Source organism: Haliotis rubra, unplaced genomic scaffold, assembly GCF_003918875.1.
Source record: "Haliotis rubra isolate DU_JTF1 unplaced genomic scaffold, ASM391887v1 Scf50, whole genome shotgun sequence".
Taxonomy (NCBI): Eukaryota; Metazoa; Mollusca; class Gastropoda; order Lepetellida; family Haliotidae; genus Haliotis; species Haliotis rubra.
The window spans coordinates 2,852,171-2,872,358 of NW_025767191.1; the positions used below are offsets into that span (position 1 = coordinate 2,852,171).

The window sequence follows — 20,188 nt, forward strand, 5'->3', positions numbered from 1 at the left end:
TGTATTAAGATTAAGAAGTTCGTAGGGATACGAACGTTTCGAGAATAGCTAGCCAGGTTGCAGTACTCAATTTGTTCATGATCTCATTAAGCTCTTGCCTCTGTCTCAGTCCGTCACGTATCAAAACTGTCTGCTTCAGACAGTTCACATGCAAATCAAACACTCAAACCAATATATATTTTTTAACATAACATTCAAATTGCGTATTCTGGTTAAAACACCAGAATTATTAATTTTCATTCGAGCAAGACATTCGGCACTCGCTCAGACACAGCTGTTAATCACAGCGTGGCTGTACCTTGTCAGAACAATGCATCTGCTGCCAGACAGCAATATGCACAGCGCTGATTAATAAGGGGGGCAACAGAGGAAGTAACATCTTCTGAAACCACTCACCATAACTCGCTTTTCCAGTTTGCTGTGCATGTATGTCTATTTCAAGATTGGATGTGAACATTGCTTCAAAGCACATGGTGTACATTAATTATGCAGGAAATGCTCGAGCCACTAATGGGAGGTCCAAATGATATTAATGCAATATCTCAAAAATAACATCTAAAACACATGACTTCACATCGATATTTCCAAGATGATTTATTAAACAGATCACTACATATTCAGGATTCCGTGATTGTCCTGAGAGTCAACTATCGAAAACGGATGTACACTTAATTTTGCAGCGTAAGTGATGTCTGATAGCCCTCTTTTGTCTTCATTCAGTTTAGTAACTGAGAATATACTGTATTGCCAACAACTAATTAAAAAGTTGAAGCACATCTGGATTGCCTAAAGCATGCCTTGGACACAGTTCTGGCAAACGCGTCAGTTAATACCATATTTGACAACGAAGCAGTGCAATCAATTTGTCATTTAAGTCTTTGAACATTTTTACAAATGCTTTTAATAAGATTCTGTTGAAAACACACACTTTAGTGTTCAAATGATGTGCTATTTACTATTAATTACATTAGTTTTTAAGAATATCTTTGAATGTAAACAGTATGTCTATGTGGTTATGAAGATTCCGACTTCAGCAACACGTATTTTGGTACAACTTGCATGTAAGGGATAATGGCAAACAGCCGAGGGAGGTTTCTAACTCAACGCAAGTAAAGTACAGGCACTTATCGTTTAACTGTCCATTTGTCACGACGTTTTATCAACAATGTAAAGGAAGTAAACGACCTAACGAAACAGAAGTGTAACCTGACAGATCTAACATTTTGTCGTCTGCGTTTGCAGCTATTTTTTATCTCGAAACCTTGTCATGACTTCTTATCCACCATGTTAAAGACACTTTGTCGTCTGCGGTTGCAAAGACTTCAACATTTTGTCGTCTCATTGACCATGGCGTATCGGTTCTCACAAGCATGACATTCATACACACAGGAAGTGGTCCAGTTTTAATTCTGGAAACAAGGCTGCCAAAGAGCCCACCTTTCTGGAGATTAACAATAGTAACACATTTCAATATGATGCTTCCACCGGTTCATACAAGAGCATGACAAATTTGTTTTTGGAAATTTCAATATGCTGTAGATCTGAAACGTCGTATGTGCCCTCAGATTGCTGAACGTTCATAGAACAGAATATATAGACTGCGAACATCATACATCCTTGCAAACTATCGAAGGGTTAGCTCACATCCCTTCACTACAGGTGGCATTATGGAAAGGTTAGCACAAACGCACATGACATGAATCGGTTTTCACAACACAGATTGCATTAAACAAGTCTACAGGGCATAGCAGCTAGTTCTGCTCATTGAAATACCTAATACGATTACGGCGTGAGCTAATGTTAAGTACCTGGGACAGACATTACACCACGGACGTTTTGTAACATGACAGCATGACACCTTCCCGCCTCCAGAAGGTGAGACAGATGATTATGACACGAAACAATGATCAGCATAGTCGGTGACCTTCTGGTGCAGTGAGAGCGATGGGGGACTGTGATTGCTTATAAATCTTTTCTAAGAGAAGATGTTCGACGGGGACCTGCTGCTGGGTTGCCTACTGATAATGCACCAGAGGGAAAACATTGCCTGACGGGCGATGGGGCATGAATCTTTCTGTTTATTGAACCACTGTCGGGATACTTGATTATATTGATTTAGTTATATTTTGTTGCTTTTGGAAATTTCAATATGCTTGCCATGTTTCAAGAATTTACTCAGCATGTGTTAAACAGGGAAACTAAAAAACCCAAAGAGTTTCAAATAAGCATAAATCTGAAACGGACTGCCTGGCTTGTGTGCCCACGAAAAGATCATGACTCATAAGTCAGACTGTGAAAATCGTTGCTCATGTGCAAACTGCCGACGGTTCGTTTGACATCTGACATGGAGGCATACATCTTTCCAAAGGTTCTAAAAGATGCACATGACATGAATCGATTGAATTAAACAAATCTTTAGGGGATAGACGCTAGTGCTTTTCATTAAAATCTTAATTCGATTGTGCATGACATCAAGGCATCCGTAAACGTTTTGTATAAATTTATCCTGAGTGTTGATGTTCCACAAGGACCTGACTTGACTGAAAATGTGTTTTGTTTTTGTTTGTTTTGTTGTTTGTTGTTGGTGTTGTGTTATGAGGATGTCATTTTGTTAATTATTATGTCACATTTTAGCTTTTAGTTCTTATGAGTCACAAAAAATTAATTTTAAAAGATTTCTCAAAATTGGAAAATTTGCTTCTAAACAAGGCTATCCTCGGTTATCCAATGTATGTTTTCAGCCAGATCAAAGTAATTAAGTTTTGGTTTAAACTGTTACACATGAATCAACAACGTTATCCCATACAGTGTTATAAGATGCTTAAAACTTTTGACGATATGGGCAAAATTAATTGGGTGTCAAGTGTAAGATCTATTTTATTCACAAACGGATTTTCACATGTATGGTTAAACCAAGGTGTTGGCGATGTGCAGCTATTCATCTTAACCTTCGAACAACGAATCAAAGATATAGCCTACCAGACTTGGCATAATGATATTTGCAGCTCAACGTTTCTCAGCCACTATTCACTATTTAAATATGACCTTCACTTGGAACCGTTCATCACTGAATTGAAAAACAAATACTTAATACGTGCGTACTGCAAATTTCGAATTTCCAATAACAATCTGAAGATAAACAAATTTAGATGTAAAACAGATAACCCCATAACAGGATATTTGTGCACTGTATGTAATGCATTGGAAGTTGAAGACGAGAATCATGTCTATTTTTATTGTAAATATTACGAATGTTGGCGAGAAAAATATTTTGTACAACTTTGAAAAGTGTATAAAGGTCCACTAACTTAAGAATCGATTTTCAAATCAAGAAACTGTCAGGTAATATATTTCACTGCTTTATTTCTGCATAATGTATTCCAAACAAGAGCTGGATCCATTTGACCACTTTACATCGATTTATACAACTGTAAAACTGTATTATAGGCCACTAGGCCGATATTACGCAAATAAACTGTCTGTCTGTCTGTCAAAAAAAGTTTAATGCGCTGAGCGTGGATTTGAACTCACTACCTTGAACATAGGCAACCTGTTAAGGTTGTGCTGAGGAGTTACCTCCCTTTGTTTGTTTTGCTTTCGGTGGAAGACGGTGGGATTCCAGTTATGTCTACAAGGTGGTGTGGCATAACTTTTGTTAGAATTCTCTACAACTGTATAATAGGTATATGAAGGATGGTTGCTGAGATGCATGATGTACTTTGATTTACGCTGATCTGGCTGCCAACATTGACGTTTCAAGCGACGACTCATGAGGCTTGGTCTATATTGAACTATCAACAGCTGACAGCAATCAGTATGTCTATCTACAATGATCAAGACCTCAGTGACAAGAGATATTCAGTTAATATTTTAGATTTGTGACCCAACAGTATTATATAAGAATTTTTTACTGTCATTCTTTGTAACCTTGTTTATTTAATATTTAATTGAATATTATAGACTCCTTTGTGTTATATTTTGTTGGTTTAAAAGGGACTCACAAACCGTTCATCACAGTACTTTCTAAACCGTAACAGCTGATTTTGCAGACAGTGTCTGACCAGCGATTTGGCATTGAGTCTTCTGTGTATTGAATCACTGTTATGACACTGTACGTAATAAACGTGCAAGATAGCTGAAACGTTTACATTCTACATGGCATGAATGACGTTTGATAGATGGGTTTAACAACACTTGGTGTTATGTCCATCGTGAAGGTCACTTCTGTGAGGCTCTCGAGGAAAGGAAAGTCTGAAAATCATCAACAGGAGTAACCAAGGATTAAGTTCAACTTCATATCATCAATCATCAAAAGTATGTGTATGAATCGCCATGATCACACCGGCGGCACCTGTGACAAACACAGGCAGATCGTAGATATCCCTACAAAAGACTCAGATTCTATTTTGATAAAAATATTTCTTCCGTTTGGATTATTCAAGGCAAATTCGTTGGCACGTTTGTGTTGATATTGCCAGCAAACTCTGATAAAGTAGGACCCAAGAACTCGGCGGTTGTATCGATTATCAATTGAAATCCAGGTTGCAGTATTGAATTTGTTTGTTGATCCCTTGCCTCTGGCTCTATCAGCCTCATGTGTGATGAGTGTCGCGCCCGGTAGGTTGCACCTCGCCTGAGCTCTGATTGAAAGAGTTATATCTCTAAACCAAGTCATTTGCCAGTCATAACATTTGGACACCACCATAATTGGATACTCAAAGACAGTTTTGTGAAACTTGAATGAAGAAATCTTTGCTGAACTATGTGATAATTTTCATATTTTTTCAAATTCAAGGTGTAGTCAAATCTGCCTCCATTCAGCAAACCAGAAGCTCACCAATTAGCTAGTCGACCAAGGCCAGGGAGGCTATTGTTCTTCAATCAGACCTGGACTCAGTCTGTGTACGCTTGAGTGACTTTGGCTATGAAGGGCTTGTTCCTATTGTGGCATTTGATTATCAACTTGCTCACCCTATCTCCAGATTTTCTGAAAGCCAAAAACCATGGGCAGTCAAACATAATTCCATTATCTACACTGCATGACCTTCGCCGTCTTGGCATATGTGGAGTGATAAGGACTAGACGGGGATGTCGGCGCAATCCGCATACAAACACTAAAAGTACACCTGATACTTATAAATCCCCTAAGTTTTTAACAAGGTTCATGACGTGAAGCTTGGCCTAATCAATGCTAGATCTGTGAAGCTCCATGACACATTATGTGATAAGGCTCAATCCCTATATGATCTTATCACAGAGAACAAACTGGACATTCTCACAATAACAGAAACTTGGCTACGGACCGGCGAATCCGACCACATATCAATGGCTAAAATGACTCAACCTGGCTACAAACTCACTCAAGTCGCAAGAAGGGGAAAGAAAAAAGGCGGAGGTTTAGCTGTCATATACAATGACAGACTTCAGTGCTCTCATCTGAACACTGTGTCTTTACAGACGACATTCGAACACCTTCTTGTAAAGATCTCTGCACAAGGACAGCATATGAACATATTGCTCATATACAGACCTCCAAAGACATCGAGAGATTTCTTTGACGATTTTGGCACACTATTGGACTCCCTAGATACAGCCCCGGGACGTCTCCTGATACTAGGTGACTTTAACTATCACATTGACGACAGGCAGAATACGGATGCCCAGAAATTCATGAGCTTAATTGATACTCACGGACTAGTCCAGCATGTATGTGAATCAACCCACATCAAGGGACACCTTTTAGACCAGATTATCACTCGCCAAGATGACATAGCTGTTAAGGACATTTCACTTGATTTGTCCATAAAGTCCGACCATGCTGCAGTCCTATTCAAAACAAGCATCAAAGTACCTGCACGGGAGAGAAAAGAAGTATCCTTCAGGAAATGGAAAGAAATTGACATTGATAACTTCCAGCAAGATCTTTCTACAAAACTGTCAGGCTACCAGGATCTGTCTGTATCTCAGTGTCTGAAGTTGTACAACACGGCTTCAGGATCAGCCATTGATGAGCATGCACCTCTGAAAACATGCACTGCAACAATTCATACAAATGCTCCCCGGTATGATATGGACATCAGGCAAGAAAAGAGGAAACGTCGCAAACTGGAAAAGCAGTTCAGAACAACCCAGCTCACCGTTCATCGGGAGCTTCATGATGCTGAGAGGAACTGTGTCAACGCGTTGATGGAAGCTACGAAATCCAAGTTCTTCAATCAGGCTCTACAGGAAGCAAAGGGGCAAAAGGATAACTTCATCATATCAAACAGACTCTTACACAAACAGAAGCAAGTATCTCTTCCCAGTTGTCAGGCTCCAAAAGAACTTTCAGATCGCTTCTCAGAGTTCTTCTCAGAGAAGATCACCAAAATCAGATCTGGACTCGCACAGTCCGATTATGTTTATGCTGATGAAACCCAGAGCTGCGATGCCTCTCTGCCAGTGTTTCAGCCCACCACTCAGGCTGAAGTGAGATCCCTGATCTTGAAAAGTCCGGATAAGTCAAGTCTGGTCGACCCCATGCGAACATGGTTCCTGAAGAAATCACTAGATTCAACCCTCCCACTTATCACACTCACCATCAATCTGTCTCTCTCAAAACCAAAAGTTCCTCCTGAAATGAAGGAAGCAATGATAAAACCGCTTCTGAAGAAACCAAATCTCGACAGCGAAGTGTTGAAAAACTATCGCCCAGTTTCTAATCTTTCCTACTTATCTAAACTATAGTTTGGCATGAAATGCATGTGGACCCGTTTTCTTGTAAATATCTCTTCATCCAATGACCCAATCGATCTCAAACTGTGCAAGTGGATGTTTTGTCAGACAACCTAATCACATTGTAAATCACCGATTTTATGCATTTGTATTAAAGAATCCGTCTATGTAACTGTCAACAAAATAAACAGCAGAACGCAGAAGGCTTGCAGAGGGAGGGAGCCAATGACCTGTAACAGCGGCAGTGTTGGGTCATAAAGGTCAACGTTCGTCAATGTAGGTCAGCTATGCTGATGACCCTGATGTCAAAAGAATCTAACTTTGGATGCCTACCTCTTTGTACAAGGTTTTGTTTATTGGTTGTTGGTTTATTTTTCACAATTGTTGGCACGATGTTCTTTTTTCATGCCAAGAGCAAAAGTTGTACGTTTCATGTAATCCGACACCTTATAAATCGGTTTGCTACGTTTGCTCTCTTTTTAAAAAAAATTAAACACATTGCTAATTAAACGTTTAGCATCATCTGAATAAGCTTTCATGATGACAGCTAGAAGTAGTCAATGTGAATGATCCAAACGGTCTATCACTGTGCAGTGCACAGGTAACTATCATGAACTGCACGTGCATTTACCTTTATGACCCAACACTGCCGCTGTTACAGGTCATAATGAATGTATTCATGTAGACATAATCTGGGACAATGTAGTCCGGAGACACAGGCCATCAATCGACAGAGATCAGGGATATCTCATCCCATCTGCATACGATGAACTGATAAAACAACAGATTAGACCAGCTATTATTGCTAATTAATCTTATCAGCCATGTATATTTTGTTTCTGCCTCATGGACTATTGGCTTCCTCTTATTGTCACTACATTATTACTACCATCCATTGTTGTTGTTGTTGTTGTTGATAATCCGCTGTTGATGTGTACAAGTCCGTTCTGTGCTGCAGTACTTCACTCAGTCAGTACAACGGTATAAGAAGCTATACTGAAACGTCGCATCATATATAATAAAGAAGCTGTTATCCATTAAGTACAATGTATCTTACTTTCTTACCATACACATGCTCGTAGATTCGCCATGGTAAACGGGCGTTGCTCCCTCAGGTTGATTTCCAAATATACGACATAAACACGAGAATAATATAGAGGATACAACACGACCTTCCGTGTAATGACATTTTTATTAAACGAGTTAATGCTTTGGTATCAAACGAGCGAAATGGAAGCTTGATACTAAATCTTTCACGAGTTTAATAAAAATTGTATTTCACGGAAGCGAGTTTAGTATTCTGTTTATTACTCTCCGACATAAATTGATGAAAACTGCGGCGAAACTACCTACAGTGTGATGACTCTCAGCTTTCCGCAAGTCAAGCAAGGTCTAATACCATTGTGGCGGTGGAAGTAGCATTGTGACGTCATAGCTGTAAACCATTATGACGTCATACGTCTAGCGGTATTACTTAGAGAATAACCAACGAGGTACGAGTGATTACGGGAAATATGCCCGAGTTGAAATAATGTTCACAGTGCCGAGCCTTGGCGAGGCACTGAACATTGTTTTAACGAGGGTATATTTCCCGTAATCACTCGTACCTCGTTGGTTATTCTATTTATTACCCAGTATGTAATTTAAAAGGAAGAACCACGAAATAAAAAACCACCCGGAGACAGGACTTGTGACCTTAAACAGCTGATTCGTATTCATGCGCGTATTAAACCTAACTTCTCCAGCGGTAATAACATAACTACGCTATGGAAATAGTACATCATAAAATCGCTTTAAAATACAACAAAATTATTATGCCTGGAATAATTAATTAACATTTGTTGATATGATAAAAATGATCTTTTAAATGTATCATGAACTTAATAAGAGCTAAACATTTATTCGATCAAGTCAGTGCGACGGAACATCGTTCATTCACGACTGACGTGTTTTCTAGTGACGGGTGACGTTGTAGTTTTGAAACACACTCTGGCAAAAACCTGTCAATTTTTGGGAAAGTCAACGGTTAAAAGTCGGGAAATCTAAAAGACAACCATCCAACGAATACATCTAGAAAAAGTTTTCTGTCAAGAAACTCAAGTTTGAAGATTAAACAACATTTTGTTCTGTGGAAGGCGTGTTACACTCTTGTCTTAGCAGAGTACAGCAGTTCCAAGAAGGATAACTCTAGTCGGAATCCGAGTCTATGAAATGTGTCAATCTCTGCATCGGCTACTGGGACCAACCTCTCGGATTGATTAGGAATGCATGGATATAAAAGGTCATCTTGAAGAAGAACATTTAGCACTGATTCCGGTAAGAAAGGAGCTGTTTTCTGGTTCGATGGCATGGACACCGTGTCCGACTTACTTGTTACACTTTCAGATAATATCTTTAGTCGGTATCTTGCTGTTTCTATTTCCCCGAATTCAGTTTCAACAACAAACAGGTTTTGGGAATTCAAGGGCTGTAAAATTCTTATCACTCTTCCTATTTGGTCACCGTCAACTTTAACTAGGTAAGTGACCTTGATCGGGGTTAGCCTAACGGCGGCCATGTTTGTTTACAAACAATGCAAACGATTGTTTTGGTGGGTTTTTTAAAGATTATATAATTAAAAAAGACTACTATTTATAACGCAGTTTTATTCCAATGTAATAACGTCTAATAAAAATAATATTCATATACTTTAACCAAAATGTTTTCTTTTTTAGATCTCGGAATGTGTGATTACATTACATTATGTCAATTTATCAATGAATCGATGAAACTTTATGAATGAACGTAGTGTGTGAAAGTAGTTCCGGCATCCAATGAAAATGTACAAATATACGATCAACCAATCAACGTCGAGAATCACTAAATTGCACACTGTGCAAATATCAAAAAGATATTACACGGGATCTCCTCACCCGTATGGGTAATAAACTAGTGTAATATTGCCGTAAAAATATTGCACTGCAGTATCCTGCACGGGCGAGTAATGACAGTTCTTATCCAATGAAACCAATTCTAATCGGCACTAAAGCGCGTAGATCTAAACTGCCGTGATCGTTCAACTAGGTTTTCAAATGTGCCTTGTTATTTGAGCAAGACATTTGGCACTCACCTAGACGCTGCTATTAATCACAGCGTGGTTGTGCCTTCTCGAAAGCATCTGTCGCCGACCCTCGAGCCAGACAGCACCATGAAGTGCGCTTAATAAGGGCGTCAACAGGTGCAGTCACACCATCTGAAGCCATTCACATTAACTCTATTTTCCAATTTGCTGTACATGCATGTCTGTTTCAAGATTGGATGTGAGAGGAAATAGCTGTAGGTATATAGACTACGGCAATTCGTTTTCAACTTAAGCTGTTTCCATTGCTTCCATTCGGGATGCCACAATGTTCGTTTCATTTACTCCAATCTACAATACACATCAATGTATTATTCCGTATATTTTGATCATTCTCAAACCGAAAAATTTAAATTCCATGTACACTATGTTAGACAGCGTTTGGTCTGTTTACCTTATTTTCAAAGGTAATGGATTTACAGCAATATTCATATAAAACAATCCAACTCCATTTACAAAGAACATTGGTTCAAAGCACACAGTGTGCATCTATTATGCAGAAAATGTTTAAGCCACTAATGGGAGTTCTTAGTGGTAATATTGTAATGCCTCAAAAATAACTTCTAAAACATATGACTTAGTGTTGTAATCCCCGAGACGATTTATTAAACAGATCGTTCCGCCCGGGTTAGAATTTATCTTAAGGATCTCACGTTTGTCTTAAGCGTCAAAATCATTGCTGAGAACGTTGTTAAACAACAAATATAATTAAACTCACAAATACAAATACCATGAAATTTATTATGAATTACAGTGCAAAGAAGTATCAACAGCACATAGGTTTGCTCTAAACATATTTATTTCCAATAGTGAAACCGGATTGGTAAACAAGCTGTATGTTGCTTATCTGAATACCGCTCCGGAATACAAATGAATTCTAAATATAACAATCATGAATAGAAAATCATGCTATTAACAAACAAACAAACAACAGCTTTCTGGAAATGTAACAATAACTGTAAATATGCTGCTTATAACATTAGAACAATTAGTGTCGGAAAGTAATGGTTAGTGCAATTTCGTTTATACTACCTACAACACAAATCTGCCTGACAATACAATGAAAGAATGGATAGATTCTAATAATTCAAGATTATCTTTAGTAGATCCATTAGGGTGGCCGTATAGTATTGATTTGATGTGATATCCTTTAGTATAGAAGTGCATTTTATTTCATATGTCAGTGTAATTAGCGCACGAAAAGAAATATTGAATTGCCACATACGTTTGCAGTGTAACAGATGTCAGACAGCTCTCTTATGTCTCCACCTCAGCAAAATCAGTCAAATGTTCATTTTGTCATGAGACTATCATAGACCTGATTAAAAAAAGCAGCGTTTCTTAACCATGCATGCTTATTTTACTCTATTTTAAGGGAGCACGAGTGAAGCCCTCGCCGATGTCGTGAAAATATAATGCTCACATGCTCTGAGTGTGTCAGTTGGAAGGTGAAATATGAAGTAAGCGTTGCTCGAACATGCGGGTGACGACATGTTCATTTGTTAATTTTCATGGAGTACACATTTTAGTACCTCATCATCACTATGATAACGCTTTGACAGAATATGTCTCTAACTTATAACATATTTATGTCAGCTGCGAAGTCAGAGTCAGTATTCTATCTTAGGCTATGAACTGATGAATTCCTATTTTCTACTCGAGGTTATGTTTGCTATCGAAATCAAAAGACGTTCGTGCAATCGATGCATCACCGACATGACCAGCGTAGTGAAATAAAATATGACTCCCCTATGAAAAGACCATTTAAATATTTTCCTTACTCTGAACTCCACTTAATTCATTCTAAGGAGACTAAAGCATAAATCAATTACACAACATGAATCACAACATGTGGTGTTCATACGCTTCATGAACAAATGGTATCCTTCACAATGTACAGTAATTCGCGTGTTTCTGATTCAATGGATCTGCAACTTTATTATGTCTCAAGACTGAATGAAGTTATCCTTCTTTTATGTGACGGATGTGAGTGTCTGTTGCCATAGATTTTGCCTGTTTGTGGTCTCAGATCTCTCATTGATAACAATCGTAGTTTCAAGACAAGGCTTGGATATTACCCAGAAAATAGGATAGGTTACATCGATGCACGTGTCGATGTATCCAATATGTATGTGACGGTGATCAACATCACGTGATTCGAGTTGGACGTCGCATGTCCATTCCAAATGGCCGTACACATGAAAGAGAAGTTGGAAATGAGTTGTGATTTTGCAGATACCGGTTTGTGTGAACGGGTCCAACGTTAATCAATAATGAAGGGTGTTTATGTTAGGATCCAAATTAACAGTCTAGAAACTGAGAACATATTGCATGCCAACAACTGTTTAATTAGTTGCAGCGCATTCTGATTGCCTGAACCATACGTTAGAAGTTTATGACTTGTATCTTTGTGGTTAGATACATTTGTGGCAAACAAGCCAGTTAATACCATATTTCATCACGAAGCAGTGCTATCAATTTGTAATTGAAGTCATTGAAAGATTTTATAAACGCTTTTATAAAGTTTCTTTTGAAACCACACATGTTTGTGTTCAGTCAATAAGCACTGTTATTTACTATTAATCACATTTGTCTTTACGAATGTCATTGAACATAAACATTTTGCCTCCGTGGAAGACTCCGACTGTATCAACATATGTTTTGGTACAGCTTGCATGTTGTATGATAAAATATTTACCTCCGTTTTGTTTGATGGACATTTTAGGGGATAATGTAAAACAGATTTGTAACTCAACGCAAGTAAAGTACAGTCACTAATTGCATAACGATTCGTTTGTCATGATATCCTATCAATAATGTTAAAACAAATTACGACATTAGGAAACGAAAACGGGTACTGCAACCTGAAAGGTTTGATATTTTGTCGTCTTTGATTGAACATGGTTCTGGCAAAGACTTCAGTTCATAACTTCTTATCAACAATGTTAAAGACATTCTGATGTCTCACTGAGCACGTATCAGTCCTCATAGACAGTTATAGGTCCAGATTTGTTTCAAGGTTGTCCAAGAGCCCTCCTGTCTGGAGATAGCAATAGTAACACATTTGAATGTGATGCTTTCACCGGTTCATACAAGAGCAAGTAATTTTCAGTATGCAGTAGATCTGAAATGGACTAGCTGTCAAAATTCTAAACCCTCAAAACAGAATATTTCGACGGCGAATATCATAAATTTTGTCCAAACTGTGGAAGGGTTGGCATTTGACATGGTGACACATCGTTTCGCTGCAGGTGGCATTATGGAAAGGTTCGCACAGACGCACATGACATAAATCGAATTTTACAGCACAGATTGAATTAAACAAGTCTTCAGGACATAGCAGCTAGTTCTGCTCATTAAAATACCTAATACCATTACTGCGTGAGCTACTGTGAAGTACAGACATTATACACTATGGGACAGACTTTACACCATGGACGTTTTGTAACATGACAGCATGACACCTTCCCGCCTCCTGAAGGCGAGACAGATGATTATGACAGGAAACAATAATCAACATATTCGGTGGCTTTCTGGTGCAGTGAGAGCGATATGGGACTGTGATTGCTTATAGATCTTTCCTAATTGAAGATGTTCGACAGAGACCTGCTGCTGGGTTGCCCATTGACAATGTACCAGAGGGTCCTTTTTTGTTCTTTTTTGTTTTTCTGTTTATTGAATAACTCTTACTGACTACATTGATTTTGTTATATTGTTTCATTTGGGCTGTTGAAGTTGTACATTAATATACATATTTAGATCAGTGATACAATTACATAACACGTAGCTATAGCACGAAGGGCGTGGATAGATGAGTTTAACAAGACTTGAAATTCACCACTTCTTTGAAATTCTTGCGGAAAGGTACGGTGCCCGAGATGAAGTCCGAGAATCATAAATAGGCTAATCAAGGCTATGACCCAGCGTCTAGCTGCGGGGTATATTCATAATATTTACATTTACTCTTTACATCCACTAATGACCCTGACACCACTGGACCTCGAGCTCTCCTACAGACCCATCTTCGACATGTGTTTTGTGCATTTTTTAAGTTGGGTGGACTTCATTTTCCGTTTTGCCATGTCTACGATCACGAATACCCCCGGAGTAACAAACAGCTGAACTGCAATATTTACGGGCACATCTGTTCTTCTTCATGCAAAAAGCAGATTGATTCTTATGGTTATGGAAAGGTCTTTTCGGTCCTTTAACTATACCTTTGACAAAAAGCAAATGATAACAACCTTTGCAGGTAATTTTTCTGGCTTTTACACCACATCTCAGTGTCATACAGGAATTATCACCAAATATTTTGTTTACATTTTATACAGAATTGTATCAGCTCTATACAAAAAGAATACAATAGATGAAAAGGACAGACTATTCAATTGATAAGCGTCTTACGAAGCGAAATACCTTGGTATGGCCAAAGTGTATGACATTATTTCCTCGATTACTGATCACTGGACATTACAAGTGTCCTCTCAACTCCCTGGCGATCATTATTCCAAACTTGTATGTCAGGCCCTGGAAGGTGTCCACGCCATACGCATCACCATCATACAACCTTGCATCATGAATACATGTATTCATGTTCGTCCAACTTCTAAATGCCTTTCAAAAACTTTAACCTTGCATCAATTCGCTATTTTTGTGAAGCACGTAAACAGATACAGACACACATACAGAAACATAGTGTCTTTTTCATCGTTGCAGGATAGAACCCTGCCCTGTAAAGTCAAACTTCACCCACTTCTGACCTGTGTGAGCTCTGTTTTCATGTCACAATAACAAGGAAAACCAGGAACACAGCCAGTTCCAATTACAAATGAAACCATCTACCAGTATTGTCTCCTTCCACATTAAAACCGAGTTGAGTTTTGTTTTATTAGTCTGGAGGTTTATTGTCTAGACAGTCTCCGAGCATCGTGTCCCAGTTGTATCATGATGTCTATTAGATAAAGTAGGTGCCTGGCCTACACTGTATTAACCTTGGTCTTGGATTTGGACGCCTGATTCACCATGGGTGTTAACCTGGGCTAGCCGTGAGCTTACCTGTGAGATTTCCCAATGATAAACGTCTCCGGCTTTCGGGGCTCTCGGCTTAAATCCACCTTAAGTTTATGTAACTGGCTCTGAAGGAGATGCTGTTTAAGACGGACTCCCTTAGTTATCGTAATACGTGACGTTTCTTAGCTTGTTTATAAACATTAGTTCAGACAACTAAAATACATTTTGTTACAAATATTATTTAAGAGACCTCAAAATACAGTTTGTTATGAACATTATATAAGAGAGCTAAAAATACATTTTGTTACAAACATTATCTAAGAGAGCAATAAATTATTATACAGTTTGTTACAAACATTATCTAAGAGAGCAATAAATACAGTTTGTTACAACCCTGTATAAGACATCTAAAAATATAGTTTATGGGCAGAGTTATACAGTTTATATTCATGTGAAAAACCTACATTGCAACTTCAAATCTCTGGCACGCAAGACCTGCATTATCATATTTTGATATTTGATCACATTTTATGAACATATTTTCTTCATTTTCGGCTTCTTTTCCCTTATACAAAGTCAATTGATTGGCAAGGGTAGTGCACAGTTTAGAGATGGAAACACTCGAGCTCCGTGAAACTTTCAGTATGAAAGGACTCTCAAAACAAACAATGACACGCAAGACATCAATCAATCTTTTATTTACAGTACTGAAAAGGCCATAGGCCTATTGTACCTTTTTTACATACAGTAACAAAGTGTGCAATAGAAATAAATACATCATAAATAACATCACATCTGTAATGCAGAGGATCTGACAGTCATTGCATGGTGTATATACATTGCAAGATATTTTTTGACTGTTTGGTTTTGGGATGACATGAGGGTATAGAATTTGTTTATTCGGGGGTACAAATTATTATAGAAATATTTCTTTATGTATTCTTTTCTGATATTTGTATACAATGGACAAACAAGCAAGAAATGGCATTCATCTTCTACCTCCAGATAAGTACAATATTTACACAATCGGTCTTCCCTTCATATCCCTTAATGTCTAAATATCCCTAAATATATCATAAGAACTACATCTGAAACGGGCTAGTGCTGTTCAGAATGTATTAACATTAATGTCTGAAAGATATTTTTCAGTACGAATAAATTATTCAAAAGAGCAGTAATGATTTAACTTATTATGTAAAGATAGTGAAGAGTACCACTTTGTGAAAAAACATATCTCGTGGCCTTTGCCTTAAATCATATATGAAATGATATGGTGCTGTTACCTGTTGTTCTCTCCATATGTATTCATACCCGCAAGATTGGAGTATCTTACTGACACAAGGGGCCCAGTTATGTTACCTATTATCGTAAAGCGTCATCATGTTATAACATTTCTTTGGGAATCTGGTACTTGGCATTTTAAGCAATCCTATCTAATGTTTTATTACTTTTATGTAACTAAATGCATATACAGGGTATCTCCCACATTTCCCATAAACTGTAACATTTGGGGTGTTGGACTTAACGCCTAAAAATCGTCTACTCGCATATAAATGTTCCTTCTCTGGTGTATCATAGATTTCATGCATGATCACACATTTATTTTTATATTTAATAACATTTGATTAACTCCCCACCACCTCTCGCTGTGCTAGGCTATCAACGGAAACTAGTCCGAAGTATATAATATCATATATCCAAATACAATAAAAGACCCACCCATAGCCTAGCACGATAATGAACTGTGGTGTTTAGTTGACCGAGTTCTGCGCGCCTCTACTATAATTATATCATCGTATGACTTCCAGCAAGGGTGAACGATAAGACATCAACCTGTTGTCTCATTTACAAAACGTCAAAGCAACCATATCTACAAAAAAGTAAAAACTGACAAAGTTTAGTGTATGATTCTGAGCACGCTTCTGACACGGGGTGATTTCCAAGTTAAATGTTCAATATTGCACAAACTTATGGATAAGTGAGTGCGACGTTTTGATACAGATTTTTGTACCGTTTGATAACACCTTGGCAATACAAGAAGTTGTCCATAAAGTGTGTTCAATATTGTACGTCCCATCTTCTAAAATTCCACTCAAAGAAGTTAAAATGTAAAGTTTAAACAGGAATTCGTGTCACAGAGAGTTTTGAAATCGGTGAATGACCACACAAGATCAATGCATAATCAATACATTAAATGTACACAGAGTGTTATCTTTTGCAATAGAAAAGGCCAATAGACCAGTTACGTAGCAGTCCTATAACTTAATTTAATGATTTCACAAATGTCGCTATTGACTTACATAATCCCGCCTCAGATGTTGAATCCAGAAAACGTTTAGACGCCATCACCCTCACGGACACGCAAATGAAAATGCCACTAAATGATGTAAGTTGTGTCCACATATGAAATATTAAGGTCCATTTTCCTCACCATACCATTGCCAATACTGGTAGCAACAAGCCCGATGCTGTACACTGCAAGTGAAGAACAGTACACATGATATGTCTAAAACACTTAATGGCCGTAAACGTTGCACATACACATTCCTCAACACTGTATCTTGTTAAAAGGCACCAAAATGTTGTGTCGTAGACTGTAAAAGGCAGGAATGTCGTGTAAGACAATTTGACGTCAAGGTGAACGTCATCAAAGTGTAATTTCAAGATTAGTGCAGACATACCAAATAAGAAATGAGGTTACGGAAAAGCTATGCCCTGGCAATCTCTCGCGGTATGCTGGTGAGACAACACAGCATTATGAAGGCTAGTTAGACGAAGTCAAACACTAGTTTTAAAGGCACGGTGGCTAGAAAGTAAAGCAATTCCAATCCGAACCATCAAAAATTGTCGGAAAAGGCCTGGATACAGAACCAAAAAAATCAATGCAACATCCATGGTAACTCAAAACGTTGTTGGTATGGTCTTATCAAAGTCCATACAGGAATTATGCACCTTGCCAATTGTGACAACCTTATACATGAAAGGTATGTGGAACAGGTGTCAGGAGGCAGGTAAATGAGACGATGGCTGTATACAACATTCAGCAGAACCATTTGGTAGGGGATTGGTAATGTGTTCCAGGGTGTGTTCCAATCAATTGTAAACTTGACAAATCTCTAATAGGTTTAATCTGAAGGGACCTCATCAGCATGACAGCCTGGAGACGGCAGTTATCCCTCGTTTTGACAATCATGCGTGGGATACGTAAGTCCCAAAACATTCAAAGTCAATTTAGTTCAACCATGCTTTTAAACGTAGAATATTTGTTATTTTAAATTATGGCTAAATTCCCTTCCATCGCCAGCGGCTGAGGGGATGGTGTAAATCCAGCTAGGGCTCAAGTAGGTAGCAAAAGTAATGTAAGTCCCCATGATCCCTAGTATGGTGATCTACCTTCAGTTGTTGGCGATCTATAGCCCGATTTTATATTGTGATGTTTTGAAATGATTTAACATTTTACACTGAACTCAAACTAGTTTTAATCCAATTGTGATATTCTAGTCGTTATACTGTCCTTCGTTGGCAGGTTTTTAAATTAGTATACATATGTTTATTCTTAGTACATAACTTTTTTTCGTCACAATATGGCTGAAATATTGCCGATGTGACGTTAAATATTAACTCACTCACTCAATCATGCGTGGGCAACTAGACAAGTCTTTAATGAATGAAAATGCTAGACTTCACATATCCAGTACTTATGTCTTCCAGACGTCCATGGACACACGTCCTAGGCCAAGAACAAGTCCAAATCTCTACGTAGTTGACCATCTGTGGAATATTGTAACCCGTCAGGTTAGACAAGAGAAACTGACATTGGTTCAGGTTTGTGGTGGTATACAGATTGCTTAATAGCTTTTCAGTATTTATTGGTACTGGTATTGCTGATTGTAATGTCTTTCAACAATTCCGAATCTTTGCCATTTCAAACCCTTGTTTTTGTCACGATTGATGACCTTGCTAAGCAGTAAACATCAGTTGATACCGTTGTCATGAAGGCCAAAAAATAGATTGACACATTTTTCACAATATGAGGGGTTCTTAATTAATTTCCTTGAGTATGATGGTCCTGTGGCAAAAGCTTAAAACAAAGTCTGGTCGAAACGGTCCCGATTGCCCTCTGGTCATCCCTCCTATAGGTACATCCAGCCTTATGCAAAAAGTATTTTTCAGACCATTTTCGTTCCATCAAGACGGCCATGTTCATAAGTCTAATTCAAAATACAAAATCATTCTTTAAATCTCCACACCCTGCTTTCAAAAGATATTCAAATCCAGCCGCGAAAGCACTTGAGATGTTTTAAACGTTTTCAGTCATTTGCTACCAAGTACTACACGTACATAAATATGTTCACAAAAGGACTTACACATAAGGGAATTGAACTTTATTTACACTCCGGCCTCGTTCTGCGGGCATTAGACAAACATGTTTACAGCACTATTATGTACAACATAAATATGTTACATACATGTATGATGCACAAAATGTTAAATTACATCGCTTGGTTGCAAGATACTATGTCTGTACATGGATTTAATCAGTTAAATACTAGTATATAATGTTACGCTAATGCGTTATTGTTTATTCTCTTGGGCGTTGCTTAAAATGGGTCATTATTATTTTGCAAAAATTTCTGATTTCCTAATTGTTCGTAGTTTATAAGAGTGAAAATGCTGGTTCATTTTGTGCATGTTCGGGTTGCTACAGTAATAGTTGTTTACATATTTCTTGCTTTCAAGCATCAAGGTAGGGCAAATAAAACAGAAAGTGAAAATCATCCCAATATTGTTTGAATTACAAAGAGAGCTTAATCTTTCATTTGGGGGTACTATAGTCCATCGTCCCATTTCGTCTGGAATGTAATTGTTTGAGGTGCTGAAACTTATTAACGCCCTCCGATTGTTATGAATTAAAAAAATCAGATAGGTTTCGTATTTCAATTCAGAATTTTTACAATAATACAGATAGAGTATTGTCATGGAGTTTTGGGGAACTGCTAACTCAAAGCTTCTTTCCTGGTAAAGTTCAGTTGGCTACATTTGAGGTCATCGTTTGAAAATGGTTCGATGATCTCCTAAATCGATGTGGGCACATTGCCTTATGCCATATTACAGTGTATGAGCCACGATAAAAAATGAACGACATCACATGTGTATCATAATTATTTCACGAAATATCTTGCACAAAATCAGGACACATACTTCCCACCTATTTCACGGATTTTGTACAAAACACATTAAAAAATACTTATACAATAAGAAATGCATATGCGTGATTTATACAATTCGGTGTCACATTTGAACAAGATTTTTTCCGTTTTTCCGTTTTCCATAAATCATATACCT

General features: G+C 37.9%; 1 protein-coding gene and 1 long non-coding RNA gene across 2 annotated transcripts; both read left to right on the forward strand.

The window, feature by feature from the left end:
* Window positions 1-5,334: 5,334 nt before the first annotated feature.
* LOC124291876 lies at window positions 5,335-6,726 on the forward strand. The gene has a single exon (XM_046728942.1). It carries the CDS (start codon window positions 5,335-5,337, stop codon window positions 6,724-6,726), a length of 1,392 nt encoding a protein of 463 aa, XP_046584898.1.
* A 705-nt stretch (window positions 6,727-7,431) lies between these two features.
* LOC124291883 lies at window positions 7,432-18,217 on the forward strand. Its single transcript, XR_006902305.1, has 3 exons — window positions 7,432-7,620; window positions 10,594-10,595; window positions 18,207-18,217. It is a non-coding gene; the product is annotated as an uncharacterized LOC124291883 (long non-coding RNA).
* Window positions 18,218-20,188: the final 1,971 nt, after the last annotated feature.

Excerpts from the sequence above, each read along its gene's own strand:
- LOC124291876 (XM_046728942.1), top strand. The coding sequence starts at position 5,335 with ATGACTCAACCTGGCTACAAACTCACTCAAGTCGCAAGAAGGGGAAAG.